The following is a 12,944-nucleotide window of genomic DNA, read 5'->3' as shown; positions in this document are numbered from 1 at the left end:
TTTCTCTCTGTTCATAAACCCAAATCAAAATTAAAAGATAGCAGTCCTCAATTGCATGAAACAATGGTTAGGTAGTTAAGATTATTGTTTGCCCATATTTGGCCACACACCTGCATCCAAAGGGTGGTGAAAGTTTCCCTGCCATTTTGCAGGAAGCTGATTGTGATGCTGAAAGGCATCATCACATACTGCACAGGAAGAGGCAGTGGTAAACCCCTCCAGTATTCTACCATAGCTCTATGGTTGCCAGAATTCAACACCAACTCAACAGCACACTTTACCTAATTGTGAACAGCATTTTCAGTAGTAATGTCCCCATTGTTTACAAAGTGCATTAAGACACATATTGTGCACACATGCATGCACGCACGCACACTCACACTCACTAGGATTACCCATAACTTAATGGGCCCTCCCCTCCACCATTTGCTAGTTGCTTAGGAATCATGTTTGCTCACTCATATGGGTTTTTTGATGCAGGGTGAGATTCTTCCTCAGGGCAAAGCTTCTCCTGCATTCTGGGCATTCATAAGGTTTCTCTCCCGTGTGGGTCCTCATGTGTCCAATAAGAGCATATTTGGAAGAGACTGTTTTCCCACACAGGAGGCAAGTTGCTTTTTTCTTCACTGGTTTTTTGTCACCTGCTAGGGGAAAAAAGAGGAACAAGGAATGACCCCCCTCTAAGGCCCCGATGGAAACCTGCATGTATGCTGGAGAGGGAGCACCCACAACTCAGAGAAAGAAAAACTCTGTAGGAGGAGGTGATGGCCTTATTCGTATTTGTATTCTTAACAAATCAAAACAAACAGAAGAAGTGAGTGCTCCCTCACTTGCATGGTAAAAGTTCTCAAAGTGGGCAAAGAGTAGGAAGTTGTGTTGCTTGCCATTAACGGCACCACATGGACAGTCCAAAAGGCAACAGAATACTGAAACCATGATTCAGGCAGCATTCATCTGGATCCATTGGCAGCCATTCCATCTAGGACTTTTCCACACATGACTTTTAGCTCGCATCTCCTTCGGAATGGAGAGTGGAGTTCACGTATCAGCCAAAGTCGCAGTGGGCTATCAGGGACCAGTTCACACATGATTCTGGTTTTCCCAAGTTAAGGCTGCACAATTTTAGCTTAGAATTGCAATTCTAGCTTAGCACCAATTCTGTCTGGGGTTTAAAAAAAAATCCTTTATTTGCAGCAGCTTTAGAAAAAACACCAAAAACCCAAGGTTTCTGGTATATTCCAACACTTCTCTGCAGTGTGTGGAGGGGCCATTGCCAATAATTTGGCTTTTTTCAAAACTTGCACTTCTGTGTGTGTTTTTAAATTTTTGCTGGGTGGGCTTGCAGAACACCAAGTGTCATCAGAGGGTGCTGCTTGGCAACTTGGCTCACCGATCTTCTGCAAGGCTAAATGAAGGGGAGTTTGACAGTTGTGTTCCTTATTGTCTCCTCTTTTGAGTGATTTGCAATTGTGAGTGCTTGGCAGGGTGGGGTTGTGACAGATTGCAGGGGAGGGAGAAATTCCTGAGTTAAAGCAAGCACAAATGGGAGTGCAAAATGTGGGCGTCTTCTGCTCTTCTGAGCCTCCATGCTTTCTGGCCCTCTAACTAAAGAGGGAGGGGGACATGAAGTGATAAGAGGCAGTCACGAAGGCATTACAAAAATCAGCAAAGATTTGGGTCAGATTCGGCAGATTCAAGTTAAGCGTTCTGTTTTGACTAGTCAATCTTACGGAGCACCAACTGTCAAACTAACAAAATAACAATAATGAGGAGGAGGAGGATGGTCTCTCGCCACCTTCTCCTCTGGGATGTGAATGGTTGAAGAAAAAACCTGGAGCAAGCTGGAAAAGGATCTGCAGGGAATTCAGAGAGGAGTCGACCCTATGTGAACGGTCCATTTAATCCCCCAAATTAAACAGCTGTGAATCTGCTGCAAAGCAGATTTGTTCTTCGGACACCCCACAGCATGAAGCCATGTCTGGAAAATTTCCTGTCTGCAGCAGAGCGAGGAACTTGAATTTAAAAAAATTGCAATCCACTTTGGAAATGCAGGTTAAAAAAAAGCATAAAAATCTATTTCATGATCACAGCTGGAATGCTAGCTGGAGAACGGGGGAAGGAGTGGGGTGGGGGAGAGGATTTTCCAAGCAACAAAATCTTTTGTGATTGGAGTGCTTGGGAAATGCAGTCTCTCAACAACAGAAACACTACCTCAAGAAACATGCATTTGTTGCAATGATCTGGAAGGGCCAAAGCTAGAAAATGGGGAAGGGGAAGTGTGTAGGGAAAGCCCTGTGACCAACATATGCCTTTGCTTGCCCCACACAGAAGTTCTGGACATGGGGTAAAATAAAGAAGCTGACTGGTTGTACTGATTCCATGAATTTGATAGGTGATGGGGCTGATAGATGCTCAGTGGTACAGCATCTGCTCTGCATACAGAAGATCTCAGGTTCAATCCCTGGCATCTCCAGGTAGGGCTGGGAAAAACTCCTGCCTGAAACCCTGGAAATCCACTGCCCATCAATACAGACAACACTGAGCTGGATGGACCAATGGTCTGACTCAGTAGAAGGTAGCTTCCTGTGTTTAGGCTTTGCTTTAACATCTCTGCATGGAACTAGTGGCCGGCCTGGACCAAGAGATATAAAGGAATCTGATCCACTGGTCTGGACTGAGTCCTGATGCACAGATGACTGAGCAGGGGTTCTCTCAGGCTGCTTTCAGGGAACAGGAGGGTCACTTGGAATCCTATCCCCATTTTAATTACCAAGTTGATTTCCCCAGTCCCTTACCTTTGATTGCTGTTCCTCCTGGATCTTGAACCCAAGGCTCTGCTCCTTGCTCAAGCCAGAAGATCAGTGCAGGTTTGGTAACTGGAACGCCTGCTCGAGAGAGGTCAGAAACAGAGAGGATAAGGGTCGGGGTGGGTGGGTTGCTCAATGGGTACAAAGAATACTGATTCCTACCCAACCTTTTATTACCCTGGAAGTTCTGGAAAGAAAGGAAATCTCATCTATGCAACTTATGTGGGTAAGCCCCTATCCTTTCCTTTACAAACACTCACAAATATGTATGTCTATTAACTTTGCATAAGTGACTTTGGTTATAATCCAGATAATATTAATTCATCCTCAACTAACCATGTAAGCCGGTCATACAGTAATAATTTACAGAATAATCTCTCTCTCAGAACTACAGTATCCAGGGTCACCAAGTGAAAACATTCATGAAAACTATAACTCACTTTGGGAATGCATTGCCATCGGATGGCCATTAAGCTTGGAGCAGGAATTCTCAAATTTGGGTCCTCGGACATTGTGAACTACAACTTCCATCTTCCCCAATCATGAAGGCCATTGTGTTTGGGGATGGTGGGAGTTGTTGGCTACAACTCCCAGAATCCCCAGCTGCAATGGCTTTTGCTTGAGGATTCTGGAGTTGTAGTCAACAACATCTGGGAATCCCTGTTAGAGAGAACACTCCTGGGGACCCAAATTTAAGAAACCCTGCTTAGACTTTTTTTTAAAAAAAGTAAGATTGATACTAAGAATCTGATTAACCTACTAGTAACTATTTATTTATTTATATTCTTCAATTTCTGTACCGCCTTTCATAAAACATCCCAAGGCAGCTTACAAAAATTAAAATACAATAAAACTCCATAAAAATCAGAATAAAATGTTAAAATCAATTAACAACCACATCCATAACACACCAAAAAACAACCATTAAAAAGATAGACAGAACAGCAGAGGAGTGCCTGGCAGCTCCTAAGGAGTAAAAGCATGAACAGATTAAAATGTCTTTAGTTGTTTTCTAAAAGCAGCCCACAGATTTCAAGCAGACACTCACTGGTACAGCTGGCAAAAGATTTCAAATTGTCCCGGTTCAGCTCTCTGAACCTGTGAACTGTGGAGCACTCTAGCTCCTTACAGCTGGTTTGTCATCTTGACAAATAAGTCATTTTGCAGAAGCCCAACAATAAATCTGGGCGATTACATATACTATTATGTAATGTCAAGTCAATCTTTATTACGATCTTTGATCAGAGCTCAAGAATTAATTATTATATATAGACATACCAAATCAAGCATTTATTGCCTTGGCCACATATCACAGCAGAACCATACACAGATCAACAAAACCGATATGCAAAACACAAATAATTAGAGACATAAGAGGAAAAAATAATTGGCTGAGCTATTGTGATGTCATAGAATGTTGAAAGTGTGATGTGGACTGCTCACTGAGGAACAGGTTAAGTTAGAAGCTATGGGCCTAGTAACATGACATAACCCACAAGGTGGTAGGAGATACCCTGGCACTTCAAAGCTTCCTAGTTTCCTACAGTCTGGGGAACAGCCTCTTACCCAGGGAGGCCACATTCTCATAGTTCTCCTGCATGACTTCCCTATACAATGCTTTGTGTTCTGGATCCAGCAGATCCCATTGTCCCTTGGTGAAATAGACAGCCACATCCTCAAAGGTCACCTGCCCCTGAAAGAGAAGAAACAACCACTCAATTTCAGCTGTGCCAAAAATCTTCTCAAGAGAGAAGAAAAACCACTCCTCTCCTCGAGAAAAAGGGTTTCCTGGTCAAATAGACTGCATTTTTCAGATTGGAGGATGCTGTTTTGAATGTTCCCTTTCATTAAAAACACTGTACAGCACAGCAGGCAAAGGACTGGGTTGTAAGTTACCTCTGTATGTGTCGATTTGTCATTTGCTGTGAGAATTTTACATGGAGGAGCATTCAAAAACCAGTAGAGAGCATCTAAACCAGTACTCTGCAAGATCTTCTGCTTAGACGGTGGGGGAGGGGGGGTCCCAATCCACCTTCTTTTCTCCAGCCCCATGCCACTCCCCCAATATGTTCCTGAGAGTTGAGGGACCCTCTCAAATCTCTTCTTTCCCCCTTGTGTGAGCAGAATAACTTCCACTCAAGCATTACTAGTTTAGATGTGCTCAGTAATCCCTGTCATCTGAAATGTATGACCCATTCTACCTTCTGGTTAAAATTCATGTGTAGAACTAATCCATATCTCCACAGAATTCAAGCTCTTATGTTAGACATGTTCTGGAGTGCCCCATTCCTTCAGTTTTTGGACATGTTCATCCTTTGCACACTGAACGGTAAAGCGGAAAGTTTCTGGTTCAAATTTCACCTCTGCCATGATCATACTAAGAGGCCTTAGGCAAGCCACTAGTTCCTCACCAATACAGGGATGATAATAATTATTATATTTATTTGATTGATTGATTGATATACCACCCTTCCAAAAATGGTTCAGGGCAGTTTACATCAAAATAAAAACAAACAAAAACAAAATGATAAAAAGAGCATAAAACCAATTAACAGTTAAAACATTTTAACAGTTAAAAACCCTGGAGGATCAGGCCAAACATTTACAACAGTTTAAAAACTCTAGAAGGCCAGGACAAATAGATAGGTTTTAAGGGCTGTTATGAAGGCCAATAATGAACTCAGATTACGGATTTCTGCCAGGGGCGCATTCCACAGTCCAGGAGCAGCTATAGAGAAGGCCTGCCTTTGAGACACCACCAGACGAACTGGTGGTAACTGGAGATGGATCTCCTCAGATGACTTTAACGTGCAGTCGGGATCATGCAGAAGAAGGAGCTCTCTAAGATAACCCGGACCTAAGCCATTCAGGGCTTTGAAGTAATAACCAACACTTTGTATTTTGCCTGGAAACATATCGGCAGCCAGTGTAACTGTTTCAAAACAGGCATAATATGGTCTCTCTGGATTACCCCAGAGACCAATCTGGCTGCCACATTTTGAACTGAAGTTTCCAAACTACGTACAAAGGCAGCCCCATGCAGAGCGCATTGCAGTAGTAAAGCCTGGAGGTTAGCAGCTGATGCACCACTGTTTTGAGATCTTCTTCAAGGAATGGGGGCAGCTGTCGAATCAGCTGAAGCTGATAGAAAGCACTCCTGGCTATGGCCTCCACCTGAGATACCAAGGTGAGGCTTGGGTCCAGGAGTACTCACTCCCAAGCTGTGCACCTGCTCCTTCTGGGAGTGTAACCCCATCCAGCACAAGAAGATCTAACTCATCACTCAGATTCTGAGCCCCTACAATAACCACCTCTGTCTTGTTTGGATTCATCTTCAATTTGTTATCCAATTTGTCATCCCTCATCCAGCCCATTACTGCCTGTAGGTAGGCATTTAGAGAAAGAGTGCCATTTCCTGATGGTGAAGATGAAAAGGAGAAATAGATTTGGGTGTCAACAGCATACTGGTAACACCCAGCACCACATCTCCTGATGACCTCTCCCTTTCATGTAGGTATTAAAAAGCATTGGTGACAGAATTCCCACCAGCCTTCCCTCAAAGGCGTGTGCACACACTCATACATTTTTAAATGTCCACTCAGTTCATTTTAAATCCCGCTCAGATTTAATCAGGAAGGTCCCACTCTGAATGCATATGTGCACACACTGCATTGATACTGCTGCCCAAAACAAAACTCATTCCGCACACAGATGAAAACAAGTTGTTCTAATAAGAACTAATCAGCCTACTTTCCTTTCACTGTCTTGACATCTGAACTAAATTTTGTACAAATCAAAGTCCATAAGTTAGATCTCTTGTGCCTCAAGTGTTCATGTGTCTGCCATCTTGGATCAGGGTGGATGACATCATTACAAAGTGCCCCATTGAGGTGTCCCTGTGTGTCACTCACTACAGCTGTTCCAAATTTGGTTCAAATCAGTTAGACAGTCCACAAGTTAGCCCACTTGTGCCTCAAACATTCACACAACCGCCATCTTGAATTGGAGTTGATATCATCATACACTACACTATTGGGGCATCCCTATGTGTCTCTACAACTGTAGCAAATTTGGTTCAGATCGGTTAAGCAGTTCACAAGTTAGCCCACTTGCGCCTCAAAACTTTACGCATCTGCCATCTTGGATCAGGGTGGATGACACCATCACAAACTACGCCGTTAAGGTGTCCCTATGTGTCCCTACAATTGTACCCAGTTTGGTTCATATTGGTCCAGGCATTGCAAAGTTGGTGGCAAGGAGACACACGGATGGACACACACGGTCACACACACAGAATGTCGGGTGGTCTCATAAGACTACTGGAATGTAGGCTAAAAATTAGAGAGAACACCTATTCTCACCTACCTTACAGGGTGAGAATTACAAGATCATGTACATGATTTGCAAGTCCCAGGTTAAGTAGTAACTGCAGCAAGAATGAATTATTATTATGACAAATCTACAGCTGGGGGAATGGGAATCGGGCCGTAACTCCGTGGTAGAGCACATGAAAAGTCCCCGGTTCAATTCCTGACATCTTCAGATAGGCTTGGGGTAGATCTCTGCCTGAAATCCTGGAGAGCTTCTGTCAGAATGAACAATACTGAGCTAGATGGACCAATGGTCTGACTCAGTAGAAGGCAGCTTCATACAGATGTTCATTAGCCCTCTAAACTGCTGTTTGCTATGCAGTGTTTGCTATGCAAAGGAAGGGGAGAATGATAGGAGCCAAATTACAATGAGGCGTGATGGATGCCCTCCAGAGAGGAATTAAAAAAATATATAAATATCATTAAGAACATGAAATAAATATCATTAAGTACAGGTGTATTTAAGAGGGCTTCACATAAGCCTAGGAGAGGGAAGCACTGCCTGCTAAGAGTGCAAGGAAAAGTGACCAATTCTTGACCCTGGTCATGTGACAAGTAGGAGTTTCTCTCATACGCCCTACAAAAAAACCAGTAGCAGTCCTCTGATGTTTCACACCTGGGCAGACTCTGCTGTAACATTATCCCTTGGCCAAGGAGGATATGTTGACATTGACTGAAACATGGAGCACAATTCAGAGCCTGTGTGGAAACAAAATATAGGAAAGAGTTTAGATTGCATTTTTCCTGAAGTTGCATCTTCCTTCAAAATAGCTGAAGCTGGTAGGATATATTGTGTGTTGTCCTGAGCAACCTATGAGCATCTGCTTTGCTTGCAGGAGGTCCCAGTCCCTGGCCTGTCCAGGAAGGGCTGGGAGAAACCTCTGCCTGGAATCTTGGAGAAGCACAAGCCATCTAAGCTAGTGGCCATTACCACATCTTGTGGCAGTGAATTCCATAAATTACTGCACTGTGCAAAAAAAATGTTTGCATTATTTTTAATAAGTGACTTTATTTTGTCACTTATGCAGTGACTTTATTTTGTCACTCCTGAATCTCCTGCTAGATGAGCTTCACTGGCTGATTACAGGTTTTAGTATTATGAGGAAAAGAAAAGTCTCTCTATGATCACTCTCTCCACACCACGCAAAATTTATAAACCTCTATCACATTCCCCATTAGCCATCTTTCTTTTTGCTGAATGAAAACATTCTAAATGCTTTAGCCTTTCCCTGCAGGGATGATGTTCCACCCTGCCTCCCAACATTTTCATTGCCCTTTTCGGCACCTTTCCCACCTGTATGACTTTTTTGGGATGGGGTGATCAGACCCATACACAGTAATTTGGCTGTACCATAGACTGTGGCCACAACATAGGGTCAACTTTGAGGTCAGTCCTCCAACACTTAGCGGACACAATTACTGATCCAAATTTTAAAAGACACACAATTGAGCGGCCAAATTCACACGTAACACAGAACAGCCGCACCCTCCCTCCCACCACTCTCCAATTTGAATGTGGGCGTACTGGAGAGCTGTCTTTCTGCAGTAAGAAAGGCTGCGGAGAGCTGGCTGTGTGGACTTCCTTCTTGACAGAAGGACAGCCCACACAGCCAATTGGGCCAAAGTGAGGGAGGAGCTTCCTCCCTCAACTTCAGTGTCATGGGGCCAAAACTGTGATGCCAGCGTTCAGATGCAACATTGGCACTGCAAAACTGGAGTTAAGGGCAGCAAAACTCCACTCTGACCAAAGGTAAAGAGTGGAGTTTGGGGAGGGAAACCACATGTCCCTTTTCACCCTTAACTTCCATTTGCAGAATTCGGATGTGTGGTTTCGGAAACCGGTGGTGAAGGGACCTCCAGTTTCCTATTACATCCGAATTCAGCTAGCTGCTACTTTGGAAAGGACCAAACTTCCAATTAGATCCAGAGCTCAGGCAGACTCCTGTTCTCACAGCATCCCAGGAGAACCACCACCTGTCCTAACTATGCAACAATACTTCTATTATAATATGTTATTGTATACATTATATAACATTACTTTTATTTCTGGCACTATGTCGTAGGGAGGGCCTGTTTGTGCTGATATATATGTAAGACTGCATGGAAGACACTTACATGTATGAATGCATGAGCTACTCACATGTATATCATCCCCAATGAAAATCAATGGGTAGCATTCATAGAGCTGCACTGGTTAAATAGGCACCAGGGCAAGGCAGCAGTCCCACCCCCACCCCCGAAGCTTTCCAAGCTCCCAAAAACACACTGCCAAAGGTTGGGGGACCTGGAAAGCATAAGGGGAACTGCTAGCAGATGCACTACCCTCCTCATGGTTTCCAGATATTCCCCCATCCCCCTGCAGTCCCCCACATTACATCCCATTACTAAAGGTACTCAGTCTGCCCCTCAGCCACAGGTCTTTTGAAGGGCTCAGGGAGCTTTGGTAGGGAGGCAATGAAGAAGGTGTCATGCTGGCACATACTACTAGGGATGTGCATGTAGTGTTTTGTGCATCTCAGGACAGCAGAGAACGGAAGCTTTAGGAGGTGGCACGCAGGTCCCTACCTGTTCCTCCGCTGCCCCCACTGCCCCCCCCCCCACTGCCCCACCGTGGAGCTGTCCGTTCTAAAAAAACCCTGTTCCCAGCAGCAGGCGAGCGGGCAGGCATCAGCATGCACATGGTGTCTGCACATGCCTGGGCACCATTTGTGTGGTCAGCTATACACAGCATACATGTTGGGAGAGAAAATGTCACTCATGGAAATCTAGTCTTGGTTTTGTTTGTTGTTGTTGTTTAAATGTTAGTTAATGAGTTTATTCTGTATATTAAACAGTACATAACCTGAGGGTACAGATTTTTTGTTTTGTTTTGGAGGACACATCTGTCACTTGACCCTGATGGCTACTGAACCTGCACATTCAGAGACAGTATAGGACACTTACTGCATGGGAGATGGCTATGGTAAACCTTCTCCAAAGAAAACCATAGGGCTCTGTGGGCACCAGGAGTCAAAATCGACTTGACAGCACACTTTACCTTATGACACTGAACAACCGTTGGTAGGGGGCAACATTGGCGAAGAATTACTGTATCGCCTTCATGCCCTGCTTGTGGGCTTCCAGTTAGCCACTGAAGGAAGCAGAATGAGAGACTCAGTTAGCTTTTGCTCTGGTCCACCTGGGGTCCTCTTATGTTTTCAAAACGACTGGAGAATATTCCAAATCAATATTATTCTGCAACCTCTTTCAAGCACCGACTATAAATTGCTAATAAAAAGTTTCCAACGATGTTCAAAAGTTAAGTTCTTATGTAAGCCTCCAATCCTTCTACAAAACACCATTTCACATAGCAAATTGTTTCAGAGATTTCATCTCCAGATCTGAATGACACAAAAACGGCTCACAAGCTTCTGAAAAAGCGCTAACTAGCAGCTCATCCAAAAGTGACGTTCTGCATGCACGATCACTTTTGGAGAAAGGTTCGCGGGAGAGGGGAAGAGGACCCGGATTCCCTCTTCAATCCTCTCCTTCCCCGAACCATACTCTTCTCTTTACTCAGTTCTCTTCCTCCCCAAATCTTCCTTTATTCTTTCACAATCCCTTCGTCTGCTATGTCTCATCCTTCCAGAAAGACAAAATAATTTTGAAAATCAGCCACAACGCACAAAAACCTGGAGTCGATTCCACCGCAGTCCCAATAGCAAAAATACTTCAGCTAAAAGTAAACCCTCCTTCCGCATCTACACTCCATTTCTCCCCAAGCCCGACTCCGAGGAGGAAACACACAGACATCCCCCCACCCTGCTATTGCATCCTCTTCGAGCGCCCTTCTTGCCTGCAACTCTAGGACCTTCAGCAAAATCCGAATACTGCTCCGGCGCATTTCCTGCTGTTACAGTGATCCCAGGAGTCTCCAAAGCAGGGAATCCTCCTCTATCGGAGGAAAACTCCCCGCTTGCCTTTGTGGCATCATCAACCCATTCCATGGTCTCTCTCGGTCCTCATCAGAGCAACTAAAAAACTCTTAGTGATTCTATTGGCCGCGAATCTCGGAGGGGTGCTGGGAATCGTAGTCCTCGTCTCCTTTTCTCCGGTCTCATTGGAGGCGCCACAGCAACCAACCTGCTACTGACGAATTCAGGGATTTGTAGTCACTCACTGAGGCTCCACCCTTCTTTCCACGGGTCTGATTCCATTCAATGGGAAGGTGCTAGTTGGCACCCTGGCTGTGTAGATTTTTGCCGAAGGGAAAGGTAAGGGGCTGTCAGGACCCGTGAGATTAGTGTTTAAAATATATAGATGTTACAACAAACAATATGTTTGTGAACCTTTGATTTGTTTTAAACCCTTTACTTACTTATTACGTTCCCACACCAAATTAAATCCTAAATTTGGGTTTCTAACACTAACTTTGGTATTGCACCCCAGTGTTAACGTGGGAAACAGACATAGCTGAAACAGTTTTAAAGTTCCAAACCAAATAAAATACCTTATTCTTGTACAATTGCTTCAGTGGTTTCTTATTCATTACAAGGTAGGGTCAAACACGTAGGCAATTGTCCCCACCGCATGCAAAACAAGTGGCAATGCACTTTTTTTTTTAACACCACTACATGCTCAGGGAAAGCGGGGAACTTTTTGTTTCTTTGCAAAGAAGAAATTCTGAAGAAGTTATTTCCCACTGACCTGGACCTACCATATTTGGCATGGACAGTCCTGTTACTTAAATTAGGTGTATCTTTGCTGCAGTGGGCCTGGGCTGAGCCAGCCCCCCACCCCCAATGCCCCACTGGAGACTGGGGGTGGTGTCCCACCAACCTGCAGGGGGTGGCTGTGTGTGCTACTCTGAAGGTGGATGCCGACCTCCTGTTATGCGGGGCAGGGGGCGCAGTTAAGGCCTACCTGCAGCCAACCCGCACTGCCTGCCTCCATGGTTGGGCCTAGCCTAGCGCAGGCAAGCCCAGGGGCGTAACTACTATTAGGCAAGGGGAGGCAGCTGCCTGGGGGCCCCCCCCGCCTCGAGTTACAAAACGCCCCATGCACCACAGTTACAAAAAGCAAGATAAATCTAAATTAGTGTTTCAACCATAAGGTGACAGGGAATTTAATCTGTGTATGTAAAAGAATTCTTGTCGGTTTAGCCATCTCACTACATCAACGTTACAATATCTGAATTTTTGTTTCTTATCTTGCTTTTTGTAACTGTGGTACCCTAATTAACCGTGATGATTGCCAGACAATGGCAGATTAGGAGGTTCAACAGCTGTGAATTATTGAGAGAGTTATAAAACTGGAGTGAGAGAGTTTGGTCAGTTTATTTAAGCTGGCTTGATAAGACTGGGTGTCAAGTTTGATAACAGCTTGTGAACCGTTGCACCTTTTGGGTAATTATCTTTGTTGGTTACATATTAATTTTATTATGTTGTATATATGTTTTCTCTCATGTTGTACTAATATTGTCTTTTATGTATGGTTTGTGCTTTGTATCTATAAGGACTCTTTCTTACTCCCTTGGAGAAATATAAGAACGTTTGGAAACAACTTACACTCCCTTTGGAGGAATTGAAGAAATACTTTTAGAGGATATTATGAAGAACTCCATTTAGCAGATGGAAAGTTTATCACGTTCATGCACTTCTGAGGAAGCTCATTTGTGAAACAAGGACTTATTGCAAAACCTTGTCAATTCAGTTGTTTATGTACATACAGTGATTCTTATATTAAGTGATTTATGTAATTGAGTGATTAATGAAGTTACATTAATCGG

The 12,944-nt window shown here is 44.0% G+C and overlaps 1 protein-coding gene and 1 long non-coding RNA gene across 10 annotated transcripts in view; one reads left to right on the top strand and one right to left on the bottom strand.

Annotated features, from left to right (window-relative positions):
* LOC128347412 (zinc finger protein 862-like) overlaps positions 1–11,350 on the bottom strand; it is a 27,714-nt gene extending 16,364 nt beyond the window's left edge. For 3 of the 9 annotated variants that reach the window (XR_008317557.1, XR_008317556.1, XM_053301986.1), the window contains exons 1-5: positions 11,013–11,349; positions 7,794–7,876; positions 4,374–4,500; positions 2,796–2,885; positions 459–644 (exon numbers count right to left, since the gene is read on the bottom strand). Coding sequence is in view for 7 of the 9 variants with exons in the window: in XM_053301986.1 (XP_053157961.1) it covers positions 459–644; positions 2,796–2,885; positions 4,374–4,500; positions 7,794–7,876; positions 11,013–11,163 (637 nt within the window). In the remaining 2 variants the exon portion in view is untranslated. Of the gene's footprint in view, positions 1–458; positions 645–2,795; positions 2,886–4,085; positions 4,263–4,373; positions 4,501–7,793; positions 7,877–10,214; positions 10,308–10,977 lie in introns of those variants that run through there. The other 6 variants (XM_053301988.1, XM_053301987.1, XM_053301989.1 and 3 more) reach the window with 6 other exon arrangements.
* On the top strand, positions 10,728–12,944 carry LOC128347414 (uncharacterized). Its single transcript, XR_008317558.1, has 2 exons — positions 10,728–11,430; positions 12,672–12,944. It is a non-coding gene; the product is annotated as an uncharacterized LOC128347414 (long non-coding RNA).

This window comes from Hemicordylus capensis, chromosome 2, assembly GCF_027244095.1.
Source record: "Hemicordylus capensis ecotype Gifberg chromosome 2, rHemCap1.1.pri, whole genome shotgun sequence".
Taxonomy (NCBI): Eukaryota; Metazoa; Chordata; class Lepidosauria; order Squamata; family Cordylidae; genus Hemicordylus; species Hemicordylus capensis.
Note: the sequence above shows the minus strand (reverse complement) of the source record. Positions and strands in the feature narration are given on the sequence as shown.